Here is a 20,373-nt window from a genome sequence, read left to right on the forward strand (position 1 = left end):
ATAATCCAAAAACTGACTCTGAAAATAGTGCCTTCCTCATTTAATTTATTTATTCCCTGTGTGCGTTCGGGTCATATCTGCTCAGTTTACTGGAGCAAACAAGATTTAAGTTCTGTTTTATCTGTAGAGGAGACCTCTGGATTTCATTCTAAATTCAGCCTGATCCTACCCATTCTTCTCTGCCATTTTTGTTTGTTCACGTAACCCTTAATCTTCCCAGGTCAGAGATTATGCTTTTCGCCTTTCTTTAAAGGGAAATGTCCTCTCCATACTGCTTTGATAGGTAATATCTGCGTGGACACAGAGTTAACAGCACAGAGGATATTCTGCCTCTCTACAGGGAGGGACTTGTGTGGGTGTAACTGAAGATGAGGGCTGAAGTTTTGATGGCAGAATGGCCTTTCCTCGGTCATGTAGAGTCTGGAGAGGGTACCATCACTCCTCTGTGAACCAGAAAATGCAAACGTTGGATTTGTTTGGCAAATGATTTGTGCAAGGACAGAGATCATGGTATGTTTGGTGTGCTTTTCTTTTCCTGGATCTAGCATCAAGAAATTACTGAGCAGCTGGAGGCTCTTATTTACACTGTGTGAGATTTGTGATAAGGAGTGTATAAACCAACTTTCTCCAGAAGGTGTCAATGCCAAGAACAATATCAAACCGCAGTAGAGCACAAAAGAGGCCATGCATCCAATGCCAAGAACTCTTGCACTGGGTGGCTGAGACCAGCAGATTCTAGATGAGCTCTGGATGGCCGGTTTCCATTTTGATGGCTTTATAATGGGGAAATCTGAGCTGAAGGCTGGGTTCTGATTTTTCTTACTGCAAGTTTCATGTGGTGGTAGTATGCTGGCTTTAAAAAGCTGCTAAAGTTAAGCCAGTGTCCTTTCCCCAGCAGTTAAAAACTTAGAAGTTTTAAGCAGCTTTTAAGCCTCAGCTGGCTGGTGTAGCACGACCGGCTAGACCAAGCAGTAATCCTGCTTGACACGGGTGGTAACTTAGGTTAAAAGTTCTTGTTTTGGTCTCTTTGAGAGTCCCTATTACTGAGATTTCATCCCTTCCTTTACCCTTCTATGTTCCTGAAGGTGTCCCTGAGTAAGGATATTTGGGAAGAAAACATTCCTTGTGAGACAGCCCTGCCTTCTGAGCTTTTCAGGGGTTCACTCACACTAACGTGAAGACAGCCCGTTTCTCCTCTGACCTCCAATTCCTTCCCGTGCGGTGGAATAGTGTAATGCTACCAAGTACTCTACTGCTGAGCCTCTGGCTGGGTATCCACGTGAGCTGTGCTATTGCTGCAGGCAGAGAATCATTAAAGAAAACAGTGTTGCATTTGTCATATACCTTGATATATATACTTGTCATGTACCTTGACAAGTACTTGTCCCTCTCAGGCACTTCTGTTAAGGAGGCAGCTGACATAGGTATTGATGTAGACATCAGGAGAAGTGTATTTGAGGTGGAACCATTACAGAGGAAGGAATTCTTGACTACGGCTGCCTGAAAGGGGTTGCCTGAAGTCTCACAGATAAAGCTATCTATAAATAATTGATTTTTCAGTCAGTAGATGGATGAAAACATTTGAGGGGTGGTGGTAGGAAAAGCAGTAAATCCTGTTGGAATGTGGTTTCCCCACTGAATGAAGAAATGAAACACTTTTTCCCATGTCCACCTAAAAAAAATAATGATCAAAACAATATGTGAACGTTTTCTTTCAGCTAGTTCCATTTTCACTGTTTGGGTTTGTGCTGGGGCCAGATGCGTGCTATGTAAGAGTTTTATAAACAGATGCTGTGTATAAACATACCAGTATCCGTCCCAGTTGCAAAGCTTCATAAAGAACTTATAGCTTTAAACAAATTTATCAGACAACAGAAACTGTAAATTTTGTATTGCAGCTTTCTTGTTTGTTTTGAAAGGGTTTTTTTTCTCCTTTATAGGCCAAAATCCTTCAGTTTCTTTAGTAGCATCTTCATTTTAAATACAGTTGGGAAAATAAAGAGGACTTATGGTTTTGATATTTTTTTTCAAAACTTAGATTTGTGTACTTGGGTATGTGTGGCTTGAGTAAGTATCTAATTAGAATTGGAGTGTATTGCTATGTGGGTATGTTATTGTATCATATGAATAATATTAAAGCAGTTCTACAATAAATTGTGTTTATAAAACATAACTGATTTTGTACTTATGTGGCATATTAAATGTTCTGTTTCAAGTAGATATCACAGTAACTAATGCAATCTGCTAGTTTTGCCAAAAAGTAAAATCAGCAGAACACTTCTGCATGTGTTGAGGTTTGGTGGTTTTTTTCTCTGCTTGCCATTATGAAATATTATGAAATATCTCTTGATATACTGAGGCAGGGGGGGTTGTTTTGTTTCTTACCCTTGTTGCAGCTGGAAAGACATAGTTAACAAAGTGAATGCCCAGATGGACGAAGAACAAGCGCACAGTTACCCAAAAAGCCTTCATTTTGACCCCAAGCCTGGGCAAGAGATGCAGAAAGGCAGCCCACAGCCACCCAGTCAGAGGAGAGGGGAAGAGCATCAGACAGCTGATCAGGAAGGCGAGAAGGAAAGGACAGATGATGAGGAACTCGAAATGGGTATGGTTTCTCTAACCTTGTGCTGTACAGTACTAATTTATTGCTAATCAAGGTGGGGAGTGAGAAAAGCTTTCTGCTTGTGTTAAAGGAAAACCTTACAACTCTTGAAAAATTCTGGTGCTTTTATTGTCCTTGGTGAAAGGAAAAGCCTGGACGGTTTTCTGGTTTTGTTTCCTGCTGTCCCATATCCTCCCACGTTTCCAAGGTAGCGGACTCAAAATCTGTGTAAGTTCAGTCAGTTCTTCTTTCTTTCCTATGGGAGTGATGGGGAAAATGTCACTGCTTTTTGCAAGACTTGATCTCAGTCTCCCATAGGAATTGATTTAAGTTTTTTTAGAAGTGGGTTTTCTAACTTAAGGTAGAAAATTTCCCAACTCTCCTTAAGGGGAATAAAAGCAAATTCAAGAGCAGCTAGCTGTACTTGTCGGTCGGCCAACAGAGCACCTACAGTATGTAAAGTCTAGTAACTACGTTTGGGCAGTGGGAGGCCAGCTCTTGGAACAGGGCGTTACAATTCCTCAGTTTTCTGGTCTGGATCCATTCAGACCCCTGTGCATTGACTCACTTGGCTAATAACTGGTTGGGAGAAACATTTGACTTGGTGTAAAGTTCATCATCACACCTTGAAACATGCATGTGAGGGCAGAATCTTTTCTTTGCCTCCTTTTCCAGGTGAGGTTTATCAGTTGGCCTGTAATGGTAGTCATGTGTGAGTCGCAAAATGAGGGAACAATTAAACAACTCTTTGTGTTGTGTGAAACGGAAAACAGCTGTAAAATGACTAGACCTTTCAGAAAATTACAGTGCGTGGGCGAGGGCTTGGAGCACTTCCATAGGTCCAGTTACAAAGGGAAGGTTAACTTGATTGCAGCTGTATGTCTGAGTGTAAGTGGGAAGCTACAAACTTCCTTTGGAAGCAGATAAAGACAGCATCAAAAATGTATTACAGTAAGCCGGAGAGCTAAAATGGGCTTTTGAGGAGAGCCGTCCAGTCTGCGAATCTGTGCAGAGATGTTCCGCTGTGCTCAAGGGGCCAGGATATACCGTGTGAACACTCTGTAAACAGATTTCTTTGCTGCGAACAGACTCTGCCATCAATTTCTCTTGCACGTGTGGAAATAACCTGTAAGATCTGGAAGCTAGCTAGTTACCTGTTGTCAAAAAGAGACACTGAAATGTAGCTATGACTGATGCTAATTCTGTATGTTGCTAGGCTGAGGTAAAATGCCTAAGTAGGTGGCTTTTCATGTAGCTTTTGCTGTGGTCTTGAACGCAGTAAGGCAGGGAAGCTGGGAACTGAGGCTGCTGTGAGGATCTCATTTGAAATGCTGACTTGCATCCTATTAAACATTATAAAGATAGTCTCAGCCTGGTTTCTTGACAGTAGATTTTGGCTCTGGATTTGGAACAGAGGCAGGATGTCATGGGGCAGAAATGAAGGTCAGTGGTTTTAAGTGAATCTTGGATCAAAGGGCTGAAATCACCCAAGATGGGTGGTTTCCTCCCAGGCTATGGGCTCAGATCGCTCTGTGCAGATGAAGTGCCCCTCTGGAACAACAGTTACGTATCCGCTAATGTGCGTACAGATGCCCATTTGGAGAGGAGGTTCGGTATTCCTGTGCTTTCCCACAGCTATGTTTAGCTGCTGTTTCATGTTTTGCTGACCTGATTTTCAGCAAGTCCCCCTAGAGGGACTGAACTAATTGGTTCACATCAAAGTGAATTCTACCCTGCAAAGAAAAGGCCTCATGGCAGGTATAAGGGAGTGTGGAGACCAATAGCCCTTGACCTCTGTGTCCTAATTGGAATTAACAACTGAAGTAATGACTCGACAGCCCTGGCTGTGCTGCTGGCCAGTGGGGAATGTTCCGAGGAGAAGCACTCATCCCCCAGTGATGAGAAACAGAGCGATAAGTGCCAGAGCCACATCCAATTTGGGGTGAGGATTAGGCCCTTAGCTGAAAGCAAAAGCTGTATTTTTCTCTCATTAGTACTCTCCTCTTGCCCTGACCGTCCCCCTGCCTGGCACAGGCCGCTTGCCTTTTGTTCTTGTCAGAGCAGTGTCCCAATGAAGGCGGAGGTGGCACTGCCACACTGACCTGCCGGGGTCTAGTTTTGCTCCCGGTGACGCTCTGGCTGGTGGCATGGCTGGGTTGCTGCTATAGATGCTGCCCAGACTTAGCTGTGGCATGAGGGAAAGATGCATCTTAATATAGATTAGGGGCTGAATTCAGAGCTGCTTTTTGTCTTTATCCTATGTGTATCATTCAGAAATTAGGGGCATGCTCCAACACGTGCTTGTGCCCTGGCTGTGGGGACAAGGAAACAGTTTTAGCAGCTGTAGGAGCACGGTGCTAGTTTGCCCTGAACCCTTGCAAGTGGCACTGAAGCAGCATTCTTCTTCTGAAAACACACACAAAGCGTTGCCTGCCTCGCGGCGTAGTCGGGACAGATTCCTACTTGGCATACAGTTAATACAGCTGCTCCCCAAGGTTGGGAATCTTAACTGGCAACACTGACTTTTGAGAGAGTACGGTGATAACTGTCCCTTTTCCTTGCAGATGCGGGAGTGATTGAGAGAGAGGAGAACCTGAATTCTCAGAAAGAGACTGTTGTTCAGGAACCAATGGTAAGTAGTGCTGTCATCTGGATGCAACCCTAGCTCTGAAGTAAGAATCCAGCTGTTTCATTTACATTGATGCTTTCCCAGAGGCTTCTATATAACATGCAGCTCCTAACTCCTTGGTTCTGGGGGGATTCAGAGGGATAAGGAAGACTGGGGGTTTTGGTTTTAGAACTGTTAATGTGCCTGGAGAGGTGTGACTGAAGTGCTACAAGCCAGTGTTTCCTGCTTGCTGGTGAAGGCAGCAAGCCTTCTGTCTCCAAGGGGATGTCCTGCTGGTATTCACAAGAGGCTTTCCTTGTCCAGATGCCAGATGATGCTGCAGATCCGGCCCAGGATCCCAATAACCAAGGTGAGGATGAGTTTGAGGAAGCTGAGCTGGAGAGACCCGACTTTGAAGAGAAGGTGGGAGGTTTGGAGAAGTTCAAGGAGCCCAGCGTGAAAGAAGAGTCCAAGGAGAAGCCGCTGAAGGTGACTGACATGAGGGCAACCAGCAGGGGCCAGGGAGGGATCCCCAGCTATGAACGTGGGGAGGCAGAGAGCTAAAGGACTCAAAGGAAAACATCATGTTCCTGGATGGATCCCTAACCCACTGCAAGGATATAGCAGGCAGGAGAAAGCTCTTCCTGAGTGAGAATCGGTGGGTTGGTTGGTACCAGAACTTGTTCTGGCCCTGTCCTCTCTGCTTATTGAAGTCAGCCCCAGCGTCTGCGGTACCTATGTGGCTGGAGAGACATTGGAGAGGAGACGGCTCACACCACAGCTGTTACTGCAGAGGGGCTGTATCTTTCCAAGCACTTAAGAGACCAAAACCAGAGACAATAATATGGGCCTGTGCTCAGGGTCTGGTTGTTGCGGCTATTACTGTCCCTGGGATGGGTATGCAGCAGGCTCTTGGCACCAATGACAACACGTGAGAACTCTGCCTCCTTGTTTGCCTGCTTGCAGATGGAATCAATTTATTTTGCAAAGTGCTTCTTGCTGTCTGAAGCCAGACTCTGCATCAGGGAAATGTTAGCTTGTTTTGACAAGCAGCTGAGTGTTGCTTGTTTTAAAAAGGAGTGTTTTATCTGTCAGGCTTTAAAATCATGATTAATAGTGAGGTTTAAAAAAAAAAAAATATCCAGGCCCATGAAATCAAACAAGAAAGAGATATTGGCACCAGCACAGCAACACCTCCTTAATATTAGTGAAAATGTGGAAAGAATTAGTAACATACCTGACTCTCAGATAGGGCTGTGCTGTGCTCATTAAAGCTCTTCCCTAAATAACTTGTAGGTTGCCTGCAGTCCTGGGACTTGATACAAAAGCAGCATGTGCAAGGGCCCTAGCCCTGGGACCTTCCTGCTGCCGGAGAGACTCTCACCATGGTGGAAGGAGCTGGGTGGTTGCTGCCAGCAGGTGGGAAGAGAGACTGGGTGGGGAAAGTACAAATGGCATTTGGGTTGCCTCGTTGTCTCTCTGCTGTCCCCTGATTCCTGAGCTGTAGCCCAGTCTTCCAGACCTGGGCTCTAACACAAGAAAGCTGTATCCCTGGCAGGGGCTGGAAGTAGGCTGGGGCACTCTAAACAGTGTCTGACTTTCTGTATTTTTCAGGATTCTGACAGACCTGCCAAGCCCAGGGAAGACCCAATGGATGACTATCAAGAAGATCAGGAGCAAGAAATTGTACGACACCAAGGTTCTTTCTCTTTCCCTCTCTGGTGTGATTGTTACCTGGGTATGTTGGTAGCCAGGAGCTGAGTATTACTCAGCTGTTAGGAAACCAGATGTGAGCACTGACTTCAGTTTTGTCTCTGCCTGCTCAGTGAGGTGGGTCTCCAGAGTAAACCTGGAGCCCATTTACCTCTGTTCCCTTTTCTTTTTCAGGTGTTCAGAGTGCCCTTTGGGCTCTGTCTCCCCTCCTCATTTCTTTCTGCATCAATCTGCAGCAGTTGAGCTGTAAGATGCTTACCAAGCAGCAGCTGGGGTAAATTACAAACTCTGCTGGTGCAGCTAGGCAAGACCGATATGTGTTTCTCCAAGCATCACCCTGGGTTTATTCCTGTGGTGAGAAATCCACTGGGAGCCCTGTAGTCTGTTGCACAGGTCCTACTGGGTCTAGGCTGTGTCTGTGGAAGAGCTGGGGAGAACTACACCTGTGCTTTGAGAAGGGTCATTGCGTTAACAGCCAGCAAGTCAAACAGAAGTGCGAGTAGCAGAAGAATGTGACATCCCACTCGTGAGGCAAATGTGGGAGGTGGTGTGTTGGTTGGGCCACAGTTGCCAGGAAGCAACTGCCGCCTCTGGCTGAAAACAGCTATTATCGCTGTGTCTCAGAGCCCCAGCACTACTGTAGTCAGTGACAGGTTGGCAATTCCTCTAGGAGAAAGACTGGAAGCCACCAAGGATTGAGAGCATGAGTACTAGAGAGGATTGCTTTGGTGCCTTCTGACTCACGTAGGTAGAAATGAAGGATCCTCTTCCAGTCTTGTTCATCTTCTCCTTGCCCTTTGTGTTGGCTGCTGCTGGCTTTTTCTGCAGTTTCAACATGATTGCTGAGGAATTAAGGATTTGGGCTGCCTGCTGGGAATGAAGGGAGTGGGGAAATAAGGGGTGGGCAGAGCAAAGTTGATTCCAGGAGCTATCCTGGCCCTGTTTGTAGAACCTGGCTTGTACACTGGATAGTCGGACCTAAAAGTGCCAATAGAGTCTGTGCTGGCTGCTGCGCATCACGGGTGGGATTCGTTACACAGTTTGAAATTGGTGGATGTAGGATATCTTTTACTCGTATGGCAGTTGCAACAAGCTGAGATGTTGAAATTGCATTGTAATGCCAAGATATTAACTTTGCTTAAAATGAACAGGCTGATCATAGCACCGCACGTTTCTTACCTCTGTGTCTTGGCTAAGTGGCTTGCCAATGACACCTAAAGATCACTGGCAGAGATGGATTTTTCCCTGTTTTCCTGAGTTTCCCCAGCTGGGCTGGTATGGTAGAACAGCTGTAGTCAGAAGCAGCATGGTGTGCTGCTAGTTAGGGTCTCCTTTTCCAGGCCTTGCTGACTTTTCCTTCTTGGCTGTTCCCTCTGCACCCAGGAGGATCATGGAGGTGAGGTGGATGACAATGATGACCTGGAACTTGTCCAAGACCAGAAGGACCGTGCAGATATACAGAGAGCTGATGGCAAGAAGAATGACTACTACTGAAAGATGCTGAAGGAAAATGAAATACGTTAAGAATGAGGGGATGGGAACTCCTCCTGGGAACTGGCTCCTGTATTAAACACTGCCCAGAACAGACAAAGGCAGGAGGAGTTAACTGTCTTTGCAGGCACTGAGCAGGGTGCTTGCAGATGTGCATTACATCTACGTGTGTGGGGCCATTGCTGCCTCTCTGGTCAATAGCGTGGAAGTGCTCTCAGACTGTAGGAATGATTTTACCCTGCTGCTTTTCTTAGAAGCACTTTTTGATTTATTGTGTCTTGTTTTCCCTATCCCGTCCCAAGCTGGAGAGTTTTTCTGGTTGGTTTTTTTTTTAATCTCTCGGCAGTGGAAAGGTGCCTGAACTGGTCCCTGGACTTACTCGACTGATTGCTAATACAAAGGAGTCTGCCTTCATAAAATATTTTGCTCAGTAGTGTTTCTTTAAAATATCCTTCGCACCCATCAGAATAAGGTGGAGAGGAAGTCAGCCTGCTTTTTGTCTGGAGTAATGCAAGGGTGATACTTATCCATGAGCAGCAACAGAAATGACCCCGTGTGCCAGCCTCTGTGTGTGCATGTGTGTATATGGATGACTGGATCCTCCTCCTGGTGCAGAGACCCTTCCCAGTGACTCAGAGTAGAACCCTGTAGAGTTCTCCTTTCCTTGCCTTTGAGCTGTGACTGTCTTGCTGGGCTTGGAGCCTCCCCGTCTAATGCTGTGCATTTTGTGTTGATGTTGTTATTGCACCCTGGGTTCCTGGAGATGTGGGCTGGCCTCAGCTAAGACAGGCTCTTCTGCAACGGTGGCAGGGACTGCCACACAAAGAAACAACTGCAACCCTGCTGTAACCTCTGCAGGTTGCCAGCTGTGGTGAATGAAGCACTTCATGGCGCAGCTGCCAGTCCCTCTGATGGGATATTCTTTTTACTTTGTGTAGCATTTTGGTGGCGTGGATGGTCCCCAGTGGGACATGAAGACAATATGGCAATGGCCAAACTATCCACTGCTTAAAGTTCTCAAATGCAAGCAGCAGGATGGGAGCAAACATCCATTTCAGTGATGGGTGTGTTTGCTCAAACCTTACTATGATTCGTGATGCAGCTGCAGCATCCCAGCAGAGCTGTCCCTCTCTGCCCTCCTCAGGCTAACGGCAGAATATATCGGAGCGTATCCCAGCCTGCATTTGCCTCCCAGACCCCCTCCCTACCTTCCTGACCTACACTTAGCTTTTGGCACCTCCCTAGGTGCCCTAGATTGTTCAGGATCCCCAAGCAAGCATGAAAGGCTTGCTGAGGATGAGATTTGGCGCACAGGAGCGGGGGGGAAGTAAGGAAGAGCAGTCGTGATGGTAGATGAAGGAATATGTGGAGCCTGACTAATGCAATTCCATCCTTTTCAGCCTCTTTCCAGTCTCCTAATATTTGACAGAGAGCTAAGATAAATTTTGCTCCATCTAGACAGGTCTGGTTTTTAATCAGTGAGTTGGGTACTTCTAGTGTTCTGTTGATTCAATAGATTGAAATCTGTGGTGCTTTGCTTAGTCTCTAAAACACATGCTGCCTGACCTCAGATAGAAGGAATGAGTCAGCTGGAGTCCCTGGAAGTTTTAAATGGAGGCAGCTGAAAGGAGAATGGGCTTAATCATGAAATCTCAAAGCCTGGGACCTGGTTTAGGCATATGAACAGGGCAGAGCTGTCACATCTCCTACCTTGCGTAAGACCCATGCATCTGAGCTGTCTCTTACTTCCTTATCACCATGTCAGAAGTCCTGGACTCTGGAACCTCACTCATTGAACACAGGTTGTGGTTGAATGTCGTGACCTGATAAAAGATCAGAGAAGAGATCTTTGATCCCTATTTGAATTAGTTAAGCTTTTTTTAATCCCTTGTTTTGGGGCACATTTTGTTAGACGCTTGGAAAAACAATATTTATCTCCCAATAAGCTTGGTCTTTTTCATTCAGGCAGTATTGATTATTTTTTCCCCTCTTCCACTGATTCTAATGGAGCTTGAAATTAACATGTCATAGGACTTTTTGGTTGCTTTTATTCTCCTGGTGTTTCTTACCAGCACAATCAGCTGTGCAAGTCTAACTCTGTGGTAGACTGGAACAGTTTATGTGGTTGGCTCTCTGCTTGTGTTGTGTGGAAGCAACAAGAAATCTTGCTTTTCCAGATTCTGCCCTTTCTAGATTTACAGCAGGATGGTACTGCTGGTTATTATGGAGCCCAATAGAAGAATCACGTAGTTAGGACCTCACAGACCTGACCTGCTGCTTGCTGAAATTGGAGGGGGATGCATGTGTACACAGAGACCATGAAAAGCCTCACTGCAAGAGTTTTGAACAATACCAAACTCCTTACAGGTGAATGCTGATGATACAAGCTTTTGGGAGGACAGGAGTCAAGAAAGCTCCTGGCTACAGAGTTCTACCTGCAGCCATGCCTAGCCACCTTATCTCGGCTAAGCTAAGGAAGTCAAAGGCAGAGCACCCCAGCCGTGGTCGCTGTGGAGCTGTCAGCAGCAGTTCAGCTGCAACCCACCACTTCTGATGAGAAGAGCTTTCTCGGGTCTGGAAAGGAGCATTCGATCTGCAGAGCATTCACTGTATACTGCTTTTCTTCTCCTTCTCCCAGCTTTCTTCTGGGTCCGAAATCTGAGAGTGGTCCAACTCCTATATAAATTATTTCATTTGACAGCTTCAGCAAACCCCCAGTTTTATAAATAGTTTTCTGATCTTCCCACTTTATGTTGCTCCCTAGTATAGCCTGTTTTAAGAGCAGAGGTATCCAGGCCTCAGCGCAGATCTCCAGAGAAGACAAATGCTGTTCTAGGGGCTCTATACTCACACTACTCAGTGTCTTTGTGGACAGAATAAGCAAAGGTGCCGGAGGCAGAACAGCAGCCAGAGGCTGTTCTAGGTATTCTAGGAAAAGGTTTGTTAACCAAGTGCCACAGCTGCTCATGTACCCCACTAAGGAGCTCACTGCAAAACTGTAACAGGGTTTAAGATATCCAAAATGACTTGAAATGGTTAATGCTGCATGAGTGCTTTATATTGCTAACCTTGCTGTATGATGCAATACTTCTCGGCCTCCACTGTCTGCTATAAATAGCATGTTCAGAATAGATTAGCTGGAGTTGCAGTTATCGGTTCAGATGCATCTTGATCAAAAATGCATCCAATTCTCAGCTGGGCTGGTAAGATGTCATGGTTTCACAGTTCAATGCAGGATCAATGACCAACACTGTCTGTGGCATGAGCTTCAAACCTGCATGCCCAAGCTGCCCCAGTGAGATGTGTAGTACAGGTATCTGCCGAATTTCATTCACTCCTCTTCCATGCTTCGCTTAGTCTGTGACTGTCAGAGTACGTAAGTTCAGACCTTACTGGAAGTGAATCAAGAGCTGGAAATAGAACCCCGGTGGGGGTGAGGCTGCATGCTGATTCAGAGAGACTGCAGGAGCTATCTAAATTAGGAGGCAAATTCTCTGCTTTTGCTTGTCTAGGATGAGTAATCCTCAGAGTTATGACTTGGAGGGAACTGTAGCAACTCAGCCCTAATGTAAAGCTCCCTGCTAGGAGAATGCTTTAGCAGCCATATGTCGCTTGCTGCCCTTAGCTGAGAGCTAAGCATCTCTGCTCTAGGGATTGTCTGCCCTGGCTGTATCTGAGACTAAAATTAGTAGAGTGTTGCATAAATTGTTAGCTGTGGGCGGTTAGTCCTTCCTTGTCTGGCCTGTAGCAAATTGCCTCCATTTCAATACTAGTTCACTGTTTCCTCTGACGGGAGGTGGAACAGGAGAGCATAAACCCAGTGGAGAACCAGAAAAACAGAAAACATGTGGTGGTGGGCCTGTCTGAAGGCCAGTAAAGCAATATGGGATGTTACAGATTTTGATATGCTGCCTGGGGGTTCACAGCTTAAAGCAAATGACAGTGTTTTGCCCGAGTGGCAAACTGTTGAAGTGATAAACACGGGAAGTCCAGGCTGAGCTTTACTGCAGGCTGGCACAGAAGAAAGTCTTAAGAAACAGCTGGATTACTAAGTGAGCAAACAATGAGACAAAGTATTCATATGAAGCCAGCGCTGGCAGACTGACCATGCCAAAGCATGTGGTTTTGCTTGTCTCTTGCGTAAATCATTGTCTTTTGCCTAGAGATGTAGTGCAAGGCCAAAGGACGCAGGGCAGGATAAGGTGTAGTTAACCTGTAGCGTTGTTACTAATTTTTTGATGGATTGCTCTTTATTTTCCTTTGGGCTCCAGCAAGATGATGTAGATTAGATTTCTGCAAACAAATATGTTTCCAGGGTTCACGTGGTGTCAAAGTATTAAGTGGTTTGGCCACATCTTTTAGCCGGATGATGAGAATTAACAGTACATTCTGTGCCCTTACAAATAAAGGCATGGATGAGGAAAACATATGCCTATTGATCAGTTAAATGAAGTCTCTGTTTGATGAAGCCTACTTTTCTGTAATCTATTTCTTACTTGGAAACCTGTTCAGGATTATTAGGCTCATTCATTTACATGGCATTTCTAGAGGTTAAAATGTGACAGTCTAATAGGAGTTTAATGAGGCGTTTTCTCTAAGAAATTTGAAGGAGTCGGAGGAGAAAATGCCCTAAACCCTTGCATACTGCAGGGGTGAACTGTCTGCACATCCCTAAACCAAGAATGTCCTCATTTCTAGTTACATATGACTTGCTTAATAACAGTTGTTCCTAAGGATGACTGCTGTTCCAATTCTATACAGTCTGGGTGAGACTGGCAGTTGTAGAATTTGGGGATTAAACATAAGTCTAACCTAGACCAATGGAGTATAGGCCTGCCAGGGAATGAAGACCCTTCAGTGCTCATTCCTTCTTCACACCTTGCAATAATGCATGCCTTTTCACCGCAACCCACATCTCTCTCAGTGCGGTTTTACACTTGACCACCTCTGGAGTGAAGCCTGCCAATTTTGCTGAACTCCCTGCTGCTTTAGCGTTAGAGACTGTCAATACACATGGGAGAGATGAGGTAGGTGTGAGTATCACTGACAGGGGTTGGGATGTTCTGTATCCTTACGTTCATGTGTCTGAAGAAAAGCTGGAAATTAAAGGAATGTGTGTTTATCCAGATGTCTTGTTACAAAGAAGACCAGGGTTTTCCAGTACAAGGGTATGCCTAGCAACCAAAAGGTCTGAGGATGACAGTGGTGGCACAAGGATATACTCAATGGCTTTTGTGATCATTTAGGTCAGTTCACTGTTCTGTTCAACAACAACAGCCTATAACTGCAGAACCAGTTATTCTGATCATAATATGTAAATGGCTAAATGGAAGTCAGTGTGCAGGTATACTTCTGCCTCGCATGAGTCGGAGGTTCAAGACTTGAAACCAAAGGGAAGAATATGATTGTCTACTCAGATTCCTGGTAATTTTGGCAGTCATTCTGGGAAAGACATTTGAGAAGGCTTCCACAGCTTTCCATGAGGCAAGGTATCTCTGGTTAGCTTGTTTTTTCCCCTCTTCTACAACTTCAAGTATGGAATTCAAGTCCAGAACAAAGTGATGTTGGCACATGCAACCAGGTGTCTTCACTCCTGTGCCAACCATTTTCCTTTCCTATACCAAATGCCAGACCCTTCTGTTGGATCTCTCAACAGAAGAACTCAAAGTGCGTTGCAGACCATAAACAACATCAGAGGCTGGTGCCAGATCTCATCCCTGATCACTGAAACAATGACAGCTCTGGAGTGCAATCTGCTCTTAATAGTAGTTAGGAGAACTGCATGAAGTTTAAGGAGGCAAAACTTGCTTGGTTTGGTTTCAGCCATCTCCTGAACACCCACACATTTCTCAGGAAGGGCTGTCAGATTTTCAGTTTTGCATCCTAGCTGGAACTTCCACAGGTAGATTTGCCTCAGCCACCAAGAAGTGCCTTCAGCAGCACAGCACCTCCTATTTTCTGTGATAACCAAGTGTTTCCCAAGGAGAGCAGCCATTACTGAAGCTTTAGCATCCTTTTCTATGCTGATGCTATTTTTTCATTGATTCCTACTGATAATTCTTGTTACCAAGAGATTTCTAGCAACTTTCTATAGGCTAGCAGACACCCTCTCCCCCAGTGATAAATGTGGTTTAAAACTAGACGTGGAAATAATTATAGGATACTACTTGGCACTGTTAAATTATGTTTAAAGACTTCCTTAAGAAACCATATACTTGAAAAAGGCACGTCTTTCAAACAGGAAAAAATCTCCTGATACAAGACCATTTGCTCATGTTGACCTTCAGTGCATTGGAAAACTATTTAAACAAGTTCCACGCTGCTGCAAATTACACTTTATATATATATATATATTCAAGTAACATCTTCAATGAAATCCAAGGTGTACGATTTGGGTTTGTTTTTTGTTTAGGCTATGAAATAAAAATAGGATTCAAAATCTTATTTTTCTTTTATTTTAAAGTTATGTAAGTCAATAAACACTTTTAAGGAAAACTTACATAGTAATCTGTAGATCTTGTATTCCCAAAGAGGTAATATAATGAAGAAAAACTACACCAACGTGTTAAGGCACATTTCTGGGGGTTTTAACGATGTAATGTAATTGTTCTACTCTGCAAGTTAAATGTAGACAAATGCTTATGTTCTGCTAAAAAAACTAGAATAGGACACACTGTAAAACCTGATCAAAATACAAACAAACAAAAAAAAAAGACCCACACCATTTTTTGTGTAGAATGAAATCTGCAACTCAGAAGATGGGACTTAAAGCAGCTTTTACAGATTTAACTGTTCAAAAAACCTCCCGGTAGTGCTTTGGTTAAGTATGTATTTTTATAATTGTTTCATTAGAGATCTTTTGTTTCCGAATTTGACAAGTCTGTAGTGTAAACCTTTCAAGGTCGTTCAGAAGAAAGCATTCTGGTGTAATGCAAGGATGGAGCCCTGCTCTGTCCCCTTCAGCCCTCTTCTGTGCTGCAAGATGAGCAGCTGGCTCGAGATCAGATGGATGGATTGGGGGCTGGTCCTGCCGCAGAGAGGAGAAAATGGCATTTTTTGGAAGACAGGAGCAAGTGGAGTACCTTTGGTGAGTACCTTTGATCTCCCAGCCGAGTGCACACTGAAGACCCACAGCTTTATTGCTGCTGTCTGCTGGCCTGCTGGGGGATTCATGTCGTTCTCCCTCTATGTTACATCCTTGTCGAGTTTCTCCGAGTTTCTGGTCCCAGGGGGTTAAAGCAGCCGAGGTCTGCAGGCATAACCCTTTAAAAAAAATAAAATAAAAATCTACATAACCTTTAAAAAAAAAATCCACCTGCCCCCTATTTCTTTGAAGGAGGTGTGCTTCAGCTGGAGGGGCGCTTCTAACTTTGCACAGCCCTGCCCCGGCCCCCATCGCTGCGGGCTACGAGACCCCGCTGGCGGGGCAGCGCCCGGACCCCGCGTCCCGCAACCCCCGGGGTGGGGGGGCTGAGCCCGGCGGCCCCCCCGCCCCCCCCCCCCCCGTCCGCAGCGCGGGCACGGCGGGGCCGGGGCCGGTGCGCTCTGCGTGCGCTGCCCAGCAGCCCAGCGAGAGTTAACGGCGGAGCCGCCTCTCCATTGGCGGCCGGCGGAGCGGCTGCGGAGCCCGCGTTTATAACCGGCGCACGGGGCGCCGCCGCCCTCCGCCGGTACCGCGGCTCGGCTCCATGCCGCGGCGGCCGGCATGCCCAGCCTGCTGCCGCCCCTCCTCGCCCTGCTCTGCCTCGGCGCGTCGGCGGCCGCCCTGAGGGCGCCGCCCGCCGCCGGGCCGGCGCCGGCCGCCTCGCCGCGGCGGGCCGGGCCCGAGGAGCCGTGGTGCCCCTACAAGGTGGGCGCCGAGGGCTCGGCGGACGGGCGGCTCTGCTTCCGCACGCCGGCCCGCGGCTTCCAGTGCGCGGCGCGGGCCTGCCGCGCCCACCGCTCGCCGGGCGGCGCCTTGGTGGCCAACGTGCTGCGCAACGGCAGCGTGCTGCTGCAGTGGGGGCCGCCGCGCCCCGCCGCCGGCCTCCGCGGCTTCGCGCTCAACTGCTCCTGGGACGGCACCTACACGCGCTTCCCCTGCGACAGCGTGGAGCTGGGCGCCGCCTGCCGCGACTACCTGCTGCCCGAGGCGCACGGCAGCGTGCGCTACCGCCTCTGCCTGCAGCCGCGCTACGCGCCGCCGCGCCCCGCGCCGCCCGCCCAGTGCGTGGAGTTCCGCGTGGAGCCGGCCGCCATGCGGGATATCGTCGTCGCCATGACGGCCGTGGGGGGCTCCATCTGCGTCATGCTCGTCTTCATCTGCCTCCTGGTGGCCTACATCACCGAGAACCTCATGAGCCCGGCCCTCGGCCCGGCCGCCGCCGCCCCGCGCCGTGCCTAACCCGCAGCGCGGCCGGGGGCGGGAGCTGCGGCCGCTCGCCCGGGGGCCCCCGCCGGCAGCGTGCCCCACGCCGCCCGGCCGGCTCTGGCAGCGAGGGGGAGAGGCTTTGCCCAGGGCCGCGGTGGAAGCGTTGGGTGGCTGGGGTTTGCCTTTCCCCGGGTGCCAGGATTTGGGGGTTCCTCAGTGTTCGGAGCTCTTCTTCCTCCTAGGGTGGCTTTCCAGCCTGAGCCAGACTCGTGGGAACTCCGTGGATTCAAAGTAAATACTGGCAGAGGTCCACAGGTGCCAGAAAAATGCCTGGTTTTAAAAGCAAGCGACAGACCTTACGGAGGGCCTGTTTGAGAAGTCTCTCCAGAACACCCTTGTTCTAAGCCGAGGCCTCAACCCCCCTGCTCTTGAGACACGTGCTTGATTTTTTTTCCTGGGGGGGGGGGGGGGGGGGGGGGGGGCGGGCGGGGTGTTGTTTAGGGTCCGGGGGCAAGCAGGCCGTTGGAACCACAAAACCAATAGCTGAGTGTGTGTTTGATCCAAAGCCCACCTAAATCCTGTGATTTGAGTGGGGTTTGTATCGTGCCTTACGCTGTTCGCAAGTTCTGGGACCCAGGCTGGCCCCTGTGCAAACCCACAGGGGTTTTCGGGCAGCTGGAGCGGCTGTCAGCATCCCACCACGCCTAAACCAGCTTTCCTCCACCCTGCAGAACTGTCACATCGGTAGTTTCCACAATGAACAATGCTAAAGGGACAAACTTGGTGTGAAAACTTGCGTTTTGTTGTGCACGTAATGAACCGATCCTTAATCATGAAATAAGTACGATGTAAATGAGCACCATCACTGCCCTCTGAAATCCCACCTTTTAGGAATGCCGCGCACAGCTACACTTAAGGTAAAAGCATCTTAAACACAGAACTCACTCATGTTGTAGCCGAGCGTTTTGAGCACAGGAGCACTCCTTGTTAACCGCTCACCCGATGCTGTAGTAAGTAAGGTTTTAGCCATATTCTAGTATTAATTCTATTGTGCCTTAGTGCTGAGAGTTTGTCCCATTTATATTGGTATATCTGTTCCTGTAGTCTTCATAGACAGCTGTGTCTCCCCTAGTGTTCTTGTCTCTGAAACTAGTGGCTGTTGGTTTGTTTGTTCGGTTGTTTGTTTTTTTAAAAAACAACACTTAGGCTGATCATTACTTGAACTTTAATATATACACAAAATAGAGTCAGTTACCACCTGAGAGGTATTTATTTAGTGAGCTAGTTCTCCTTTAGTGTTGTCTGTATGTAGTTGACTGCTGTAACAGAAAATGACTTCATATCACTTCATCTGAGCACCTAAAGCAAAAGTAGGGGAACAGCTCTCCTGTAAAAGGGTATTGCTATTAAAATACGTTCTTATGTGATCTGTTTGTGTAAATGTTTATCACCGGTGAATGACCCTTGTGCTTTTATTTGTGAAAGTAGGTTGTGAAGTATAAACTTGCTAGAAGGTAAACATAGAAAGTATATGGAATCCGTAAGAAAATGCAGTATTTGTACTAATCATAATCCCTTCGATAATTTGAGAGTGGCTGAGAAACTGAAGGTCTATATTTCATCAGGCAGAAATACCTTTTGTTTGTTACTCTTGCTTTGTTTTCTTTCTCATATGCAGCTGACTAAATTCTAAACAGTGTTTTCTTTTTATTAACTTACCTATGTACTTGATTTAAGCAGCCTGACAGTACCCAGCATCACATGGTGTCATTCATTGACATAGAAGGACAATGTCATAATTATTTCTTTTTTATCCCTAAGGAGATTGACTGCTCGAAGAAAAGGCAATCGGTTTTAAGAACATTAAGATAAATTGTACCTCGTGGTTTAGTTCAGTGAATTTAAACACAGTAAATTTGGGTCAAAGGTTTTTTAAAGGTTTCAAGTCAGTCTTTCCTGTAGCCAGTTCTGCACAGGACTGTTACAGTGGCACCAATTTTGTATATTTCTTGTCAGCTTCTGTCACCAGCGTTACTGTTTTGTTCTTCATCTTGTTGTGAATTGCCAGATGTAAAAATTAAATGTATAAATAATAGGCCTTGTACCACCTTGGCATTGACCTTAATAAATTAAGAGAATAATGAAAAGAAATTAAAACCTCACAAACACTTACTGGTTCCAGATCTTGTCTGACTCAAAGCGAGCAGATCTGCCCAAAGACTGGTCATAATGATATTCCATTGCCTCCCATAAAATTCTGACAATATTAATGGGAAAATGAAAAGAGATGTATTTTCTGAATACTTGATTTTGGTTCACTGGAGGTTTAGACTATAGGATCACAGCGTAATTCAAGTTGGAAGGGACCTCTTGGAAGGTCATCTAGTTCAGCCTCCTGTTCAAAGCAGGGTCAGCTGTGAGATCACACCGGGTTGCTCAGGGCTGTATCCAGTGTTGCCTTGAAAACCTCGGGACAGAGACTGCAAGCCCTTCTGCTGCCTGAACTTGATCATGGAACTGTCTGTAATTAAAAAAAAAAATTAAAAAAATAAAAGGCTTGAGCTGGAGAGATCATCTGGTCCAGTGTAAAATATTATTATCAAGCAGGAGGTCACAACACCTGGTGCGAGGAGCTCATGATCCGCGTGTCCAACAGCACGGGGAAAACAGGTGCAATACTCAAGATGATTGCTTCAGTCATTCAGATCTAGGAAGCCAGATGTGAAATTTCGTATGAAGACTCACCCATTCAAAACCATTAATTACAGTAGTCAGGTGTCTTTGGGTTTTTATATAAATGATCCCTATTTTTGACCTTTGAATGAGCTGCGTTTAGCTCCCAAATCCATCTCTGTTTACCAATTCAAGCTACTTCATTTTGTGTGCAGACCGCTGTTCATTGCAGTAACACTGATGTAAGTCTGAGGAAACAGCACCAAATTTAATTTACTGTTTTGTACGTCACTATCTTCAATATGACACCTCTACAGGTTATCAATAGGCTACAGTTACTTGCTAAGCCAGCTCTTAGTAGATACTACAGAGATGTTACTTTGTAGTCATCTCACATCTTCATGCATCTGTCTCTGTGGATTGCATTGCAAAGCGTGCTGGGCAGAGGGTAGACAAGCAAGAGCAACATGTGTAAAACAAGAATGTAAATCTTGGTGGAGCAAATTCTGTAATTCTCTAAAGGATTATTTTTGTCAGGTTTTTTCCTTTCCGTGTTTTATAAGTGGGACATGGGAAACAATACCTTACAGTTCCTCATTAATTTTCAGTGGATTAAGTTTTGATTGGATGCATCTTGGTGTCTGGAAAAGAAAGTCGGAGTATTCTGTATTTCATTTTATGTGACATCAAGCAAAACATATGCCAACCCACTGATAACAGTGGGTTTTTTCCTCCATCATGAGTATAGACATTTCTTTCTGGCAGTAATGGGGAAAATTACATGTACATAAATTTGATATTAATTTGTCTCCCACAAACCTTTGTGAGACTGCACAGTTAAAGAAAGCTTTATCCAGTATTTGTAGCAATTCCCAAAACAGGCAGAGTACCTTGCAGAGTTGCAATCAATCTGGTCTGTCCAGGCATCAATAAAGA

At 46.2% G+C, this 20,373-nt stretch overlaps 2 protein-coding genes across 3 annotated transcripts in view; both read left to right on the forward strand.

The window, feature by feature from the left end:
- The window catches only part of LOC308061394 (uncharacterized protein), a 45,571-nt gene extending 36,738 nt beyond the window's left edge, over positions 1-8,833 (forward strand). Inside the window, exons 10-14 of one of the 2 annotated variants that reach the window (XM_080381300.1) lie at positions 2,397-2,605; positions 5,167-5,234; positions 5,535-5,699; positions 6,825-6,909; positions 8,307-8,833. In XM_080381300.1, the coding sequence (XP_080237426.1) occupies positions 2,397-2,605; positions 5,167-5,234; positions 5,535-5,699; positions 6,825-6,909; positions 8,307-8,323 (544 nt within the window). In that variant the 3' untranslated portion in view covers positions 8,324-8,833. The remainder of the gene's footprint in view (positions 1-2,396; positions 2,606-5,166; positions 5,235-5,534; positions 5,700-6,824; positions 6,910-8,306) is intronic. The other variant, XM_080381299.1, reaches the window with a different exon arrangement.
- A 185-nt stretch (positions 8,834-9,018) lies between these two features.
- On the forward strand, positions 9,019-19,318 carry FNDC10 (fibronectin type III domain containing 10). Its single transcript, XM_080381326.1, has one exon. It carries the CDS (start codon positions 16,120-16,122, stop codon positions 16,795-16,797), a length of 678 nt encoding a protein of 225 aa, XP_080237452.1. The 5' UTR covers positions 9,019-16,119; the 3' UTR covers positions 16,798-19,318.
- Positions 19,319-20,373: the final 1,055 nt, after the last annotated feature.

The sequence above is a fragment of the Falco punctatus genome, assembly GCF_963210335.1.
Source record: "Falco punctatus genome assembly, chromosome: 3".
NCBI classification, from domain to species: Eukaryota; Metazoa; Chordata; class Aves; order Falconiformes; family Falconidae; genus Falco; species Falco punctatus.